Raw genomic sequence first — 17,855 nt, 5'->3', positions numbered from 1 at the left:
ACCACCTAGTGGTGGATGGGTTAAATGCAGAGACTAATTTCGCCATTGTATGGAAACATACAGTGCTGACATTGTGATGACATTATATATATATATATATATATATATATATATATATATATATATGGGCCGAGATGGGGGAGGGGCAGGGCAGCCGACCCGGCCCTTGAAAGCCCCAGGTTTGATCCCCAGTCATTGCACATCTCATGGTGTCTCTGTGCAGCACACCCTATCCCCAAATGCTCCCCAGGCACCTTCAATAGCTGCCCACTGCACCACCTGGTGGTGGATGGGTTAAATGCAGAGTCAATACAAACACATTATTATTATCTAGGATTCACAGCTCACAACTTCAGAAGCACTGCCTTATATAAATACCATTGAACTTAAAACCTATTTATAAAATACAAGAGTGTATCTTGCAATGGGGGAAATTATAGAAAAATAATTTTAAGAAATTGAGACAAAAATGTTCTTTAGTGTTCACAGACACTTGTGGCTCTATTTATGACACTGATGTTCATAGACATCCATCCATCCATTATCATTACCCGCTTCTTCCTTAATGGGTTGTGGGAGTCACTGGTGCCCAGCCATCACTGTGCGAGAGGCGGGGGCCACCCTGGACAGGTCTCCAGTCCATCACAGGGACACATAGAGACAAACAAGACAAACAACCATTCACTCTCCCACTGTCTCACTTAGACACAATTTATAGTTACCATCAGTCTAACATGCATGTTTTTGGTCTGTGGGAGGAAACTGCAGTACCCGGAGAAAACCCACGTAGCACGGAGAGAACATGCAAACTCCACTCAGAAAGTTCCTGATCAAATCCGAGCTGGGATTTGATCCGACAACCTTCTTGCTGTGAGGCAGTTCTACCAACTGAGCCACCATGCCACCCCAGAATAGACAGTATGGGGAGAGTAATGACCAAATTTGTAATTCCCATATCAACATATCTTCACTGCTTCATTTACATCATGGGGTCACATTGCACTGCTTTATTTATTGATTTATTATTTATGCTGTTACCAGGTAGTTTTACACATTTGCATTGAATCAAACCCTGTTTATCTCGTACTGATTTACAGAGGCCTGTTTTTAAAAAACGTAGAGCTGCACTCAGTGAAGCTAACCACCGTTCTCGTACACCTCCATCATAAACTTGTCTGCCCACACCCACAGGCCACTTTTTATTGCCCACTGCCAATGACTATAACTCAATCAATTTTACAGAATTGGAGCTAAAATACGATGTTGTAGCTGAGTGTCATTCACAACACGTCCTAAGAACATGAGATTGTGTATAACATTGCTTTTTTAAGGGTTTGACCATTGACTAAAACTCTGTCCTTTCTCCCCACTGAAAGATAGTCTAATAATCAGGCATGAAATATGGTGGGCATTTTGCATTTCTTTAAGGAATGCTGGGTCTTTATTTTAAAATATCACCACATCCAAATACTTTTCAGTATTTAAAGCATAATCATTTCTTTAGATGGCCATTCTCTGTCACAAGTCTGAGATTTTTCTCAGCTGTCCTTGTTGAGTTGGGATAGTCATGATAAAATAAAATGACCGGTTCACATGCTTCTTAAGCTGAGAACTCTGGGAGGTGTCAAAGTTTGAACAAGAAATTGTGATATTTGGAATGCAAATATTTATTCAAATGATCATTTCTGGATAAAATAATGTAAGGAAAGCATGCACTGTAAAGTCTGTTATTATAATTTATTGCCGAAGGACTTTCAAAGTTACAGCAGAATACTAACCAAAATCGGTAATTAGGAGATCAGCCGTTCCATCTGGAAGGGAGTTTAAGGCTTTTTAAATGAGAGATCCAGCATTGGCGTATTCCCAGTATTCAACTTAACTTTTAAATCATTAAACATGATGAAGCCATCTCCACAAAGTCAGGGGTTTATATACAAAAATCAAACACCATCTGCCATCTCTGATCAGACCCAACAGCCATCAGGCCAGGGTTACCAAGGCAGAACAGGAAAAGCCATTAACTGCCAATCACTGCATCGATCGACAAGCCAGTCCACTACACCTCTCCTCCACCCTCCCATCCACCCTTGCCCACAGACACACAAGAACACTTCTCCATATTTTACTGTACTGTAGACATGTGCGCAGACACACAGTCTTGCTTATTCTGCACTGCACGGCCATATCAGTTGGCCTAGTTTGTCTCCTTCCTATTTAAACCAACTTATCTCCTGAGTTATTTGCAGTCTAGATTGGGGGATTAACATTCCGCACAGTTTAGACGATCTGTCTTTTTTCACGTTTAGGTTCAGAAAAGGCCGCATGTATTTGAAGGACAGTCGAGATCTGTACAAGGATGTTTTTCGTTCTGACCATTGGTCTGTTGTCTCCTGATTAGTGAGATGCATTTTAGGAAAGTCCATTTCCCCCTCCATTCTGCTCGAGCTACATCCATCCACATTTTTGGAGACAAAAACTAATAGTCAGTGAAGGGCACAAAGAAAAGAATACAATTGATTATTTTATTTCTCCATTTTCAGGGCTACTTCCAGAACTGAGGGTCATTAGAAGAATATTTTCCTACTTCCCAGTTTAATAGAGATGCTGTATATCAGAGTGATCTGGATCAGAGGTCAGGGCAGGCGGGAGCAATTAAAGCATATAGATCCAGAAGCTTGGAGCCTGTGTTGCAGGCAGAAACAGATAGGTGAGGTAAAAGAGATGCAGAGGCTGTATGTATTGAACTTGGCAGTATTAATTTATTGAACTTTGTTACTGAAAACGTAATGCCGCATTAGTCCTGTGCATGAATTTGGACAGTGTCATATACACTTTCACATATGAACTTTGTTCTCAGCAACACACACTCATACTTTTCTCTCATATTCACAGAAACAAGTCGTGTTGCCATTATTTTAAAGTTCCCCTTTGATTCAGAGTAAATGTGCCATCTTTCAGGTTACTTGGTTTGGTTAGGTCAGCCCTCTCTGGGGTAACAATAGGCAGGGACAGAACAGATATGATGGATGTGTCCTGGACCCCGCGCGCTCGCTCTGCATCTGCGGTGGCCTCATCCACACATCAGCCCCATGGGGGAGGGAGGGAAAGGAGGGCAGAGATCCAAACCAGACCAGCCATTTTCTTCCTTCTGCTCATAAATATTTGTGTAGCTGATTTATAAACAGAGGAGCGAGGAAAGAGATCAAAGTGAACTCTACTTCTACATAGAACTAAGGCTTTTTCATCACAATGCTCACTGTTCTCATACCTATTAAGGACAAGATGTACATATCATAAAGCATAATGGCAGGAGAACAGAATGACCACTAACATTTCAGGGCTCAGTTTTCACCAGAGTGAGAGTGTGGCTTAAGTTTCTCAAACACAAGTCATCAGTATGTGTGATTCCTCTTTGTGTCCACAGCCATGCTGTGAAGAGATACAGTGTGAACATAAAGTTGCCTCTATCACTGTGGACAACCACATGTGCTGACTGAAGCGACCACCTGATCATATTCAGTAAACAAGTGTTCTGTAAAGCAAAAAGCCTAGAAAACATGTGTATGCATGGCATAAACGATACATGTATGTGGGGTTTTTTGGTGGCAGAATGAACTCAACATAACTTAATATATACAAGCAAAGAAAGGCAGCCCACCCTCGAACAACTGAATCACATATTCATATACATCCCACCCTACCCCCAGTACTCAGCCCCTCTGTTCAATGTCGGCCTTGTGCAAATGGAAGGCAGCAAAGGTTGCTCTTTTCTGTTTCTATCTGTCCCTGATTAATAACTCTTATTGCTGGCAGCTGCATAAGACAGCCATGAAGATGGTTGTCCAGTGACCTCTTTAGGAGGCAGAATAGCATGGATAATGGGACAGAATAGAGGGCTTTCTTCTATGGAGATTCCCCTCTTTGTCCACAAAAAGGGCATACTGTGATCATGGTGTGGGAGAGGCATGTGGGGGAAGTTGTTGCTAAACAGTCTGCTCTTAAAAACACACAATTTCTTAAAATGCATTTTACTTTGTGTTTACATGCATCGTAGTTAGGGATTTATTATTAAAGAACATTAAATTTGTGGTTTTTCTTTTGTCTCTTCCTAATCCTCCTCCAGCACCCTGTAGAGGGGAAGCTACTATTGTTCACAGCCTCTAGCTGAAGCACATTTTTCCATACCCTGTCCAACTTCATATATGAACAATTGATATATAATAGGGCAATGTGTTGATGTAGGCAAGCATATAGGAGGGTGTTGGTGCAGTATGTCTTAAGCCTGGTGTGTCTGTGCTTCTATGCGATAAGTTCAAAGTCCTGCTGAACATCATCGAGCTGATGCTGAGTGAGGCTGACTAGCTGCAGTCTGTGGTCTGGGGAAGGGTTACTGAATTATTACAGATAGTTTCAGGGATAACTGTCCAACCACATGACTGGGGAATATTAATCATTTATTTGATTGTCCTCATGTGCTGATTAATCAGTTTGAGTAGGATCTGCAGGATTAACTACTTTAATATTCCCCTGTAAGAACAGGTAAGAGGTAAGGCTATGAAATATCTTATTCCATTCATCATTTATTTTTAGATCCCTGCAGACGATGGACGATTAGAAACGGAGGTGAAATCAGCCAGAAAAGCAACACAAGGAAGCTGTTCAGAGAGGATGACATGGGAACAAAAACTATTTGTTATTGCACAGCTGAATATTTCTGAAGATGGGGGAAGGGACACAACTTATTACTTAAAAAGTAGCACAGAAAAAAAAAAGTTAAGCAGCTGGGAGGGAGATAGTGGAGAGAAAAAGGGGGCGGAGAGACACTAGGAACAGGAAGTTGATGGGAAAGTGATAGCTGTCTCCACCTGGAGTAAAGCCTGAGCTCTGTGTTAAGAGGAGAGACAAAGCAAGCAAAAGAAGAGAGCTGCTGCAGTTGACTCCTTTACTGTGCTCTGATTTAGGTAAGTTGGCTCTCACACCATGTATAGCTACTTGAACTTATCCAACAAAGGCACTTTTTCCTGTTTACCCCACTCACTATCTATTCAGTCTATAAATTCTCAATCTGCCAACTGTTTAATGTGTTATGTCATGTGGTAATGCCTTTGATTCCAACATGCCTTAGTTTGTAAATACAAGAGGCACTCAAAAGGCTGTGGTTTCTTTACAAGCATGGCGCCCCCGGCACTTTGGTTGGGAATGCATTGAGAGGGAGCAGGATTGAAAGAGTAAGGGAGAGAGCGAGAGGTAGTTAGAAACTGTATACACTTCCTACTGCTCCTCTGCCAACCCCTTTCCATGCTGCCTCTGGTTGCACTGGCAGCCAGTGAGCAAGAAATGTGAGGAGGAGGAGGAGGAGTATGTCCTCCTTCCTGACTAAACACGGCACCCTAATTATGCACTTTTCAGCAGGTTTTACCTTTAACACTTTCCTCCCGGGGTTGAGATTAGTGCTCACCATGCTTGATTTACTGCACAATTACAGAACAAGAGCTTTGCCTGATCAATAAACAGGAAGAGGAAAAGTGGTAGTCTTTGAAGTATAGTTTCAGATTTTATGCACGATTGAGCGGTGTACATAGTGTGGCAGCTGAGGGTAGCTTGGCTGCAATGCCAGCCTACGAAATAAATAATCTGATAGTGATGTCTTATTGCTTTGCCAGCTTTTTAACTGGCCGAACAGTGCTCACCATGGTAGAATGTGACAGTATCCATTGTAAGTTTTCAAAAACAGAGAAAACTGTATTCTTTCAAAACTTGAAATATCTTTGAATGACTTTTATGCACACGTTTCACAGAAAGATATGAAGCTTGTCCATTGTTTAGCCCTGCATGAGATGTCCTGCAGGCCAGTCCAGCGACCTCCATGATAACATTTGCCAAAGGCATTAAAAGTTAATTTTTAGAAGCTTCAGTCCATCAAGCCTGTTTGAGGCCCATAATACTTCTTGCCAGTAATGGAGCTCTTCCAATTACTCTTTCCTTTAAGTTTTTATTTTTTTGTTTGTTTTTAGCAATGACAATTATAAATTTGCAGCAATTATGAAGAACTGGGACTGATGAGGTTTATGGTTATTGATCCCTAATTGATCACACAGATCAATAAGCACTTTTGTATTGTTTTAATGGACACTGTTATGGCTTACAATACTGACCTTCTGAATAAATTTGTGTCATCAAGGCCACAACTACTGGAATTGAAACATGCTATGCTCGTGTAAAATGTGGTGGTGGATGGCACTAGACCGAGCAAAAGTTCAAGAGTATATTTGCGTCTTTGTCATAATTATATGATGCTGATGTTGATGATTCAACACGGTTAACATCTAACAAATTTATCAAAAAAAGAAAAAAAGGAAATACATGGAATATCTGTAGTACCGTATTTTCCGCCGTACACGTCGCGCCACCCTATAAGTCGCATCAGTCCAAATATGCAACAAAATGAAGCTGATTTGACGGTTGCTCCAAGTGAGCTGGACGAAGGTGGCAGACTATGGCAAGCCGATTGTGTCATTATTGGCAGTTTTACCTGTTACATGACACAATGGCATGCCATACTGCTCGACTGCCATCTAGCTGCTGAAAATGGTAGTGTTCAATATTTTCAATGTCGGAATGAATAAAAACGATCATATCTCAGCCAAAAATTGGTTTATAAATATAGAAAAAAATTCATAAATATGTCGCTTTGGCGTATAAATTGCAGGGCATGTAAATTATGCAAAAAACTGCGACTTATAGGCCAAAAAATACGGTAACCTGATTGTAGCAGAGATTCATTTGAAGTATGAAAGTTTTACTCAGTTTGAAGCTGTGTAGTTCTCTGGTATGGAAGAGTTAACAGGTGAAAGAGTGGGTGTTTGCAGTATGAACTACTTGAAATACCCTCAACAGCAGTTTCACTTTGGCAAAGTACTCTATGTTTCATGCAAATAAGCCTATAGACATGCTCTGTATATTCACCTCCTCTCGACCCCACTCATTATTTTTCATTTTAAGAAGAAGGCCTCTCAAAGGGTGCTTTGCTCCTTTTGTCAGGATTGTGCTACTAATAAAGATATCTGCATAGGACTGGGTTAAATATTGACACTGGCTGTGCACATCATCACCATTCTCAATTCGCCGGTGTCTGTTAGGGCAGTGTATGTAAAACTAAATGTTTCCTTTTCATAAAATTGCAAAGCCCTTTCCCAAAACCCATTTCGATGAATTTTACATTAGAAAAGGATACAGCATAATCAGAAAACATACAATGTTACAGCTATCACAGCCTTATTGCATAGCCTGAAGCTGCAACCAATTATGTGTTAATGAAATATTTACACTACCAAACTGAGAACGCCAGGGGTGAGAACTAGATAATACAAGCCGGAGGAAATGGAATTCTGTGTTTTCTCCTTTGCTGTTGTGCCAGTGTAAAGGTGGAACAGGAGATTTGGAGAGGACAAAAAAAGGTTTGTGAGGAAAAATGTGGGCAGAAAGTTTTTGGTCCCCGCTACAAATGCGGGACCGTTTCAGACTAAGTGGGCAGTAAAGTTTAACGTGGGCATGCGGTTGTAAAAGTGACTCAAAAGCAAAGTCAGAAACGTTACGTTTTACCTCACCAGTGCTTGATTTCAGTCGGCTACTCCCTTCGAGTGATATGGCAGTGGATCTGCATTCACTACATAGCGTGGTGTTTGTTCTCAAGGACTAATTGTGTTTGAGTAATGTTCCTGCTCTGAATTTAATTCTCACTGACTGCATTAATCATTGCAAGTGGTGTTTGCTTGTATCTTAATCCAGCACCCTTCCATTCCACAACTCACCATCTCTCCTACATTCACTTCCAGGGCTTGTTCTCCTCAACTATCTCCAAACTCTCTTTCTCTGCTCATCTCTATCTAACAAGCTTTCTGGTTTTAATATTCAGATGGCCTCCTCAATGCCCTGCTTCCACTGTCGGGCTGGCAGGTGACAAATAAACAGCAGTGAGGTGTAAGAGATGATTGTCAGCTTTGTGGCTGCCTCTGCCTTCACCACATCACTGACCCTAGAAAATCACGTCAGCCATTCTGTTCTTATATAGCCTGTATACTCCATCCGTCCCGTCCGTCCGTCCGTCCGTCCATCTGTCCGTCCATCTGTTCGTCCATCTGTCCGTCCATCAGTCTATCCATCCATCATCTTTACCCGCTTTTTCCTTTTCATGTTGTGGGGTGCCCATATCCAGCAGTTACTGTGCGAGAGGCGGGGGGCACCCTGTACAGGTCTCCAGTCCATCACAAAGACACATAGAGACAAATGAGACAAACAACCATACACTCTCTCTCTCACCTACGGACAATTTAGAGTTACCAATCAGCCTAACATGCATGTTTTTGGTCTGTGGGAGGAAACCGGAGTACCAGGAGAAAATCCACACATGCACGGAGAGCACATGCAGTCGCCGGGATTTGAACCAGTGACATTCTCGCTGAGAGGCAGCAGCTCTACCAATTGAGCCGTGCATGCATACTCATGTACAATAAAATCTCCATAAAGTTGGGTTTAGAAAATGTGTAATTTTTAAAAATTTTAAGTTCTTCTAAATCTTGCAAGGCTCGTGCAAATGGGAATTGTATTTGTTTTGTAGATAAAAACCTCCAACAGAAATTAGATGAAAAAATGCATCATACTCTCAAAAGTGCAAAATCGGTTACACTCAGATGTGGTCTAATTCCTCATTACACAAACAGACTGTTTTTTAGCTTTTTTACATATGACCTCTGTTTAATGCCCTCTTTGTTTGTGAAGATTGTTCAAAAAAATCAGAGCTTCAAGTTTTGTGCTTGGGGTTCAGAAAACAAGTTTGAGTCTTCTAACATACCTGATTATTTTGCTTGTTACCTGTGTATTAATGCAATCTGCTGCTTCCTTAGATATATAACTTTTCTCATTGGCTTTAATAATGAATGTGAATATTTTTGTTCAGTGCCCTGAGACGACTTCTGTTTTGACTTGGCGCTGTATAAATAGACGGAAATAAATTGATTTTCTATGACGAAAACATGATTGTTTACCGGTAGTTTGTTCTAGCGCACTTGGGCGTCTATGGCTGAGTAGTTAGAGCAGTTGTCCTCCAACGCAAGAGTTGGGGGTTTGATTCCATGAGCCGTCACATGCTGAAGTGTCCCAGGGCAAGACACTGAACCCCAGTGTGTCCCTTCAGTGTATGAATGTGATAAAGCACTGATTCTAGATCTAGCAGAGTGCTGTATGAATGGGTAAACGAGGACAGACGTTGTAGTGTAAAGCTCTTTGATTGTCTCGATGAGATAGAAAGGTGCTATATACTTGTAAGTGTAGTTCATTTACATTCAATTTGAATAACTTCTTATAACCCTAATACAAGTGTTGTTGTTTTTTTAAATACATGACTTGAGACATTAAAGTGTTAATTGGACAAATTATAATTGATGTTTAGAACAGTCAGAACATGTGAACATCCTTTGTACTTTTTGCTCCACTAAAAATCTACAAATCATCGTCCCCCAGCTGTGGACAAGTGTTCATTGTCACTTCTGTCCAAAATGAATGGTTTATTTATTGACACTGTTCCCTGAGTCATACAGGAAACAGGGTCGACAGGTCTTGATTTGCCCCTCGTCTCTAAATGATACTTTGCCAGAACACATGTTATTAACAGTTGTTCAGGTGCCTCGTGACTCCGCCCTGTTCTCACCTCCTGCAGGTAAACTTATTGTACGGTAGTTTCTGCAAGCTTCTCCCAGCATGGATTTCAGAAAAGCTCCAGGAGGTTAAGCTGTTAATTAGCCAAAGAAAGAGGAGGCTGATAACTTGCTGTTAATTTGTTTAACTCCTTTTTCCTTCTTTTCTTATTTGGGCACTGACATAATTCCCTGCCTGTTTTGGAGTCAGATCCTGTGTGTCACAAAAAGCAGAGCCCAGCTCATTAAAAAGGAGAGAAATGTGTTTATCTGGCTATGATTAGAAGTGCACATTATGTATGTAGAGCCATGCTTATCCAAATGTTCTTAATGAGAGAGACCCAGGGCGCCAGAGAGGGGCTCCTGTGGGCATAGACCCAGGCTCGTTATCACTACACAGGGCATTGATCTCCCGACCGCCTGCTTGCTTATCCTCCCTCTCCTCACCTTTTCAAAAACGGTGTGTCGCACATGAAATATGTGGACACATTGATCAGCTGATTGAGAGCTATTGTTTAGAGCCCTGGGTCGTTATTGAAGAAGGGATTACCAAACTCTTGTTTTGTGCGCGCGTGTCGAAGACTGTACTGCTCAGCTCCTTGTCACAGCACACACTCCCCTCGGCTCGCCTCAGATTTGCAATGGTTCACAAAAGCGCACACACTTGGGCACGCAGAGCACATACAGCAGCCTACACAATCAGCGTGGCCCAAATGACTGCCTGCATTGATTGCCTTCCATCTGCAATTATGTTCCTATTGTTTACTTTCTAGCTTCTTACTCATTCAAACAGAATTCAATAATTATTGCTTTATTTAATGTAAAAGTAAGTAAGAGTGGTGGGTGTGGAGCACCAATAGCTGTATTGTCTTTAAGTGTCTTGATAACCACTCCCCCCAAAGCTGCTTTGCTTCATAGGTCAATGTTAAGTAAACCTCTCCAAGGACACCTACAGTGATCTATCTTCACCTTTCCAACTTTGCTTAAGACACGGAGTTCCATTTTGTATCTCGGTTCCCTCCAGGAGACAAATGTGCCGCCTGTTTTTATTCACCGGTAGTGATGGATCATTTCTGCTGCAAAGGCTGCAGAGGAAGCAACATTGCACATTATGGGCTTTGAGACATGGGGACAGGATGCAGTGGAGATGTGGCAGGGATTAAGGAGCAAAGGGAAAGAAAGGACATGGGTGGGGATGAGGTTCAGGAAGCGGTAGGTATGCAGTTTGCGTTTGGAATACACAAGTCCCCCTAAGCCACGATGTAAGTTTTAGGCATGTTGTAACTTGCAGTGCCTAATTCAAAGCAGCCACCACACTTTTGGCACCCAGTGGGGCCTCTGTGGTTGGAGCTGCTGTTAGTGCTGCTGGCAGGCACAGCATCGTTGGCCAAAACTGCAACTCACTGACTCCAGTCGCAGCTTTGCTAAATAACCAGCTTATGTTCCAGGGGAATCCCAGTGTGCCACTTTGTGACAACTGAGCTCATGTCAGACTTCTCATAAACATCTACACTGCTTTTAGGAAGACATGCATTATTGTTTCAAGTGTTTTGTTTTTTTATACCAAAACTTTGTTTTCTTCATTATTTTTGATTCATTGTTTTCATTAATATGATTTCAGTTTATAATCTTCAAGCTAGCAAATTATTTTTCATATCTTGTCATTTGAATTATATACTGTATAGTCAACAGCATACTCAGCTGTCTCTCCTTAGCTATGTTTACAGGGACCAAGTAATTGGATTAAACGGTCATTCGGAATAAATGTGTCATGTAAACGTCCCATTCGCATTATTTTTTGTTGATTCAGCTCATTCCGAATGAATGTGTAATCCGAATGAGAGGGGCGGTTTATGCCGATTTATAATCCGAACTGTGTGCATGTAAACACTAGGTCTGGTCATTTTATTCCGATCGTGGAAAACTGACCTGACTGCACATGTGCGACCTGTCTACTTCACGTATTTCCACCTGGCTTGAGGCTACTATGTCGGGGAAGCAAAACTGGTCTGTGAGCGGCACAACATTTCTACGAGAAACTTTGGAAGAGCTCAAAACGATCTGTTTTACCTGTAGCTCAGTCAGGGAGGGCAGTAACGTCCCCACCAACATTAAAACCTGGCACAGGTCCATTTTGAGCGCTCAGGTTTGTTTATGTTCATCCCGGAAGTAGAACTACTTCTTCTGTGTTTTTTTTTTTTTTTTTTTAAGGAGAGTTTACCACACTGCGCATGTCAGTACTTCTATTCAGAACAAAGCCCGCTTCATGTGAACGCTCGTCATGAACGGATTGCGCCCGTGCGCACGATACATTTGAATCATTTAATCTGAAAACATTTCAGTCCGGTCAAAGAATTTTGTGCATGTAAACATAGCGAGTGAGACACTCGGGTACTTTCATGTTTCAACACACACACATTACCTCGTCTTCCTTCAGAGTGAATTACCTCATTGGTTATAATTGCTGCAGTGACCTCACTGTGGTTGAATAACAGAAGTGCTGTATGGCTCAGACTTCTCACATCAGATAGCCCAAAATGTGATGGGCTCCCTGTGAGCCCAGAACCTGATGCCCACTTTTGTGTTTTGGAAAATGTACTCCTCTCATAGGTCCGTCCTGTTAGCACACGCAGCATGGGATCAGGTGTGAATTGCAGTTTTTTTTAAACCACGTTCGCCTTCTGTGAAACACACACACACACACACACACACACACAGAGAAAAGGGCTTTTAGTGCTGAGAATCCGGGAGACAATTACAAAGCAATATCCAAGCAGATACTCAGTGGCTCTCACAGAGGGAATTTGGCAGCTCTCATGGAATTGATAGCTATTTAGCTCACAGATAGTCATCTGTTTTAATGCATTAATTTTGTATTAACAGCACTGCCAAATTTAATGGTAGAAATTAGGCTATGATCGTAATGGCATGGGACTGTGTGTGTATCTTTGGTGGTTCTGTTCATGTCTGTGTGAACATGTGCGATGTTCTATTTCTCTATACTTTGTACGTGTTTGTTGCAGACACGCATTATATTATCGGTTCCTTTGGGAGCCATTCTTTGAAATTACTGGCTTCTTTCTCCCTTCTACCTTTCCAGTAATACCCCCCCCCCCCAACCTTGTGTTCTCTGGAGTCTCTCAGAAACCACATTGTTTTGTGTTAAAGGTGCACTGTTACTTTGCGTTTAAGTGGCTGAAAATGCAGATGCATGCCGCACTCTGGGTGGGTGTTGAAACTGATACAGGCTAGCGTTGCCCACTCAGAGGCCAAGGTGCAGCGAAGAGTTGTGATATCGAGAGAATGGGGTGATGCCCACACCGCCACTGTCCCTCTCTACGTGAAAAAGCACTAAGCACTGCTTCAGCCTCCACATCAAGAGGTGAGGTCCTCCATCCAAGAGAGAAAGGCTTGAAACAACACAATTACTATAAAACACCGCATGTTAAAACCAAACCTTCTGAATATTCCAGCAGATTATTATTTTTTTTTTCAAAATGATTTACAAAATCTAGTTAAATGTTTTGCATGGATTTAAACCGTATTTATATCCTACATCCTCACACCTAAATCTAATTCTGTCTCTGTGTTTTGCAATCAACATGTCTTTGTGATCCTGACTGTTTAATCAGTCCACACTTAATAAAAGCCCACAGCATGTCTCCATGTTGTTCACTGTAACACTAAAATATAGGCGGTCACACACGTTAACTCGCTCAGCTGAATCTATTATATAATTGCTATAAATTTCCAGACAGTTAAGTGGTATTAAAAACATCAGGACAGATGCAGGCAGCTTCCCCCTTCTTGCTCCACAGCTCCCCTCTTGTCGGGGCCTTGACAGGGCAGCTAGAGCCCAACAGACCAGCTCCTCTGAGCCCAACATGACTTTTTCATTAAGGCACCAAATTCCTTCACTCCAGTTGGAGGTGATTTATCAACCAGACTTCATTGCAGGTTCATAGGAAACAGACACAAGTCCCGTCTCATGCATTATTATGTTTCACATTCAAAGTGCGTGTGTGGAAAAAAAATAAAAATGGAGGGATGGAGTTGGCCTGTGAGAAAACTTCATCCTTTATTTATTTGAACCTCTCAGTATGATTCTAGAAATTTCACACGTTGATAATTTTCCGGTGCCTCTGTGCGTCTTGTGGTCCGACTCCCGTCTGGAATACTGAACGAGCAGGGACTGCCTTGATTTTTATCCATATGATCGTTTCTGTTTCACAAACTCTAATGTGCCTCAGACTGCTGTGGGTCATGGCCGGCGCTGAGATGGTGAAAGTGTTGGTTTACAGGTGCAATCATTTGACATAGTAGACAGAGCTACAAGTGCTGGGGCAGGCCCATCAGAGGCCATCTCCCGGACCAGTCAGGTTTATAGTAAATTACGGTCGATTGCAGGGCAGTCAGACTCAAGCTGACTCCTATATAAACCTTGTGCTTTTTATGGGAAACTATAAAACTCCCAGGATTTTTTTTTTTTTTTTTACCTCATGAGACTAGCTTTGAAGTTTCAGTCAGGTGCTGTCATTTTTTTTTCAACTCGTCTTCTCGTAGATTTTTGGAGCCTTGAGTCATTTGCAGCGGCTCTTTTTTTTTAATTCAAGACATCTGCTGTGACTAAAAGCAATTTGACTGATTTGCTGTCATCTATAACTGAATCTGTCTCAGATTTCCATCTACCTTACTTCTGATGCAATATTTGTGCACAGCAAAAAAAAAAAAAAAAGGAGGCGAGGGAGAAGGGCCTCCATGATATCCAGCAACACCTATTCATGACTTCATGGACGGCTTAAAACGAGGCGAGAAAGGAGAGCACGCAGAGCTTTTTACAATCACCTAATAACTCCATTACACTGAGCTGTGGGGCTGACGGAAACGAAAAAAAAATCCCCTATTCCTTTTCCTGGAAGCGGCGTCTTAATGCACATTTTAGGTGTAGAAGTGAGAAATGTGAAACCAAAGAGAATGAAACACAATAGCTCAGAAAACCCCGTGGCAATGTAACAATATTGCCAGAAAATTAAACATTAGGAGAAAAGGACAAGAGCATTTTGGGGAGGCATAATATTGTTATGACTCTTTTTTTTTTTTTTTTTTTACACACCAGGCTGTCAACACCTGATTTAGGATTAATGTAGTAAATATGTAACATTTTCACAGTCCTGGGTCATGAACTGTTTATAATTCATGTAAATGATCTATGTATTGTACTTGAGATAATGAAAAATATACTATTTGTCGATGATACAAACATTTTTTTTTTTGTGTGTTGGAGATGACATGGAACAACTGTTAAAGGATGTAACTGATGAATTAAACAAACTTAAAATGTGTTTTGATGAAAATAATCTGCCCTTGAGCCGAAACAAAACAAAAATAATGTTATTTGGGAACTGTCGATCCCAAACAGGAATTCAAATACAAATAGGTGGAGTGAATATTGAAAGAGTTCACGAAAACAAATTTCTATGTGTCATTATTGATGATAAACTCATCTGGAAACTACACATCAGATATGTTCAAAGTAAAGTCTCAAGAAATATTGCCCTCTTAAAAAAAAAGTCAAGTCGGTCATAGAATAAAAACTGTTCACTAATCTGACCTTATTTAAGTTATTGTGCAGAAATCTGGGGCAATAATTATAAAACTACACTACAGGCATTAACTATACTACAAAAAAGAGCAATAAGAATAATCCATAGAAGGCACAAATACACTATTTTTAAATCCAAATTATTAAAGTTTATTGATAAAGTGAAACTTCAGGCAGCTCTAATTCTTTACAAAGCCAAAAATAAACAGTTACCGGAAAACATTCAATACTTGTTTAAGACTAAGGAGCAAATTTATAAGTTAAGAGGGGAATCATAGTTTAAAATATGCAAATTCAGAACTACTAGAAAAAACTTTTGTGTATCATTAAGTAGAGTCAAACTGTGGAATATTTTGAATATTGAATTTAGACAATGTCCAAACATGAAACTGTTCAAATTCTCATATAAACATATGATTATTGCTGGATATAATGTATATTATTCAATTATTGTTGATGCTTTTGTTATTGATGCTAGTTTTGATTTATTTAATTTTTTGGTGGCGTTAAATAAATAAAATTTGTTAATCTACTGTAGTTAACCTTGATACTATATTGCTGGGTTAAATCTGAGTTTAGTTGTTATATGTATGGATTATACATGTAATAAATGTAAGATTATGTAAGTGGGTAAGGAGTGGGAATTTGATAAGTTTATACTTCTACCCATTCCCTTGAATGTGTAAAACAAAAAAGTTTAAACGTTATGCTTCATGCTGTATTTTATTTTATTAAATGTTCAAAAAATAATAAACTAAACTAACTACATTTGCATATTACAGCGTGTCAAATAGGTCGTCTACTGCAGGAAAGGATTTTTATTTTTTGATCAGCAAAACAAATTCTTGCAAAACAAATTAGTGGCTTATATGCATTAACTGATAAAATAATTAAAACTTTTATCATTTTGTTGCAGGTGATTCTTTTGATAATGTGCATTTTAAGCTTCTTATCACTCAAGGTTCATTTTCTTTAGAGCTCCTTCCCATAAGATCCTAATGCATTTATCAACTATTAAAAAATAATTTTTTTTCTAGTAAACAGTGTTTGTTTAGCCAATTTTACGTTTATCCTAAATATTTATTGCACGCTGAGATTTACAGTTTTTACCCTTACTCTCAGCACGCCTCACGTTATATGCCGGCATCAAAGTAAATTAGTGGGAAAGAGGAAAACTTCAGGTAATTGTCATTGATTTCTGCGACAGAAACCCACAGCAAGACTTCCCAGTTTCACACAAGTGCAGAAAATGACGGGCATGACACAAGTGACCATACGGAGTGAGGGACTTTTATTGTACACATGTATCAGTGTGATGCTTTTGGATGATGGTCAATATCTCTGTTGCTCAGAGCCTGGCCATATTGTGCAGGTCTTGCATCATTGATTGAGCCATGCAGGAGGTAATTAGACTGGAGCTTGGTGGTGCGAGTAGAGGTTGTGGTGGCATGGTGTCACTACAGGGTGTTACGCATGTTGTGACACTACAGAGGGTGGCTTGAAGGCCGGTAAAGGCATGCTGTTAGGTCTGGGGGTCAATACTGATGCTGATTTCCTGTTTTTCTGACGGCTGTCCTGTTGTGGATGTTCCATTTTCCTTCAGAGTGCCTTCAGTCTCCCTCCTCCTCACCACAGGCTGGTTTTGCCTCTTTTTTCCCTCCTATGAGAGTGAGAATTTAACTCGCCATGATCAATATTTAGTATCCCATGCGTGAAACAGGCAGATGTTTGGAGTTTCCTTTTTCAGAAACGGGAAGCTTCTGTTGAGTGAAGGGGATCAATGCTTCCTTCCGTCTGTGAAGCTGCAGACCCACGGCCTCTGAACGATGGCTGATGTGATTTCTGCCCACCCTTGGGCCCCTGAGACTCGCGTGCCTCCCTGGCCTCTCGTGTTCTGTTAGCCCGTGATGCAGACACTCGCACAGACAAGTGTGCAGTCCAAACAGTTGTCTCGAAGAGGAAGAGGTCTGGATGTTAAACAACGGGGCTGTGATTGGGAATTGATTTGTTCATTTGCCAACTGTGTGAGTGAGAGTGAGTCGGTGGTGCCTAGCCAGCTATCTGCCATCCACAATAACTTCTTTCTCTTCTCTCTCGCTCTCTGTTCCCTCCCACAGCACCTGCAGCAGCACGAAAACGCGGTGGAGGGTGATGCCTGCTACTACCACTGCGTGCTGTGCAACTACTCGACCAAGGCCAAGCTCAACCTCATCCAACATGTGCGCTCCATGAAGCACCAACGCAGCGAGAGCCTCCGGAAGCTCCAGCGCTTGCAGAAAGGCCTGCCAGAAGAGGAGGACGACCTCAGCTCCATCTTCACCATCCGCAAATGCCCTACTTCAGATACAGGTCAGAGCGTGATTCCCCCAGGCGTTTTATGTGTGTATGCCTTTTTTATTTACTCGTTCTGTCTGTTATACACATGATCTCTCATCCGTTGGTTCAGCTGAAAGCTTTACGTGCACCGGCTGTCAAAATTTACATTCTTAATGAATTCGTGACTAACCTTGTTTTTTTTTTATTTACTTTATCGTAAAGTTAATATCATCATCGGTAAATCA

The 17,855-nt window shown here is 41.1% G+C and overlaps 1 protein-coding gene across 1 annotated transcript in view; it reads left to right on the top strand.

The window, feature by feature from the left end:
• The window catches only part of zfhx3b (zinc finger homeobox 3b), a 149,394-nt gene that overhangs the window by 72,382 nt on the left and 59,157 nt on the right, over positions 1–17,855 (top strand). The window contains exon 5 of the mRNA XM_037689592.1: positions 17,412–17,643. Coding sequence (XP_037545520.1) covers positions 17,412–17,643 — 232 coding nt within the window. The remainder of the gene's footprint in view (positions 1–17,411; positions 17,644–17,855) is intronic.

This window comes from Nematolebias whitei, chromosome 2, assembly GCF_014905685.2.
Source record: "Nematolebias whitei isolate Nwh7 chromosome 2, NemWhi1, whole genome shotgun sequence".
NCBI lineage: Eukaryota > Metazoa > Chordata > Actinopteri > Cyprinodontiformes > Rivulidae > Nematolebias > Nematolebias whitei.
The sequence above is the reverse complement of the archived record's forward strand: the minus strand, read 5'-3'. Positions and strand labels throughout refer to the sequence as shown.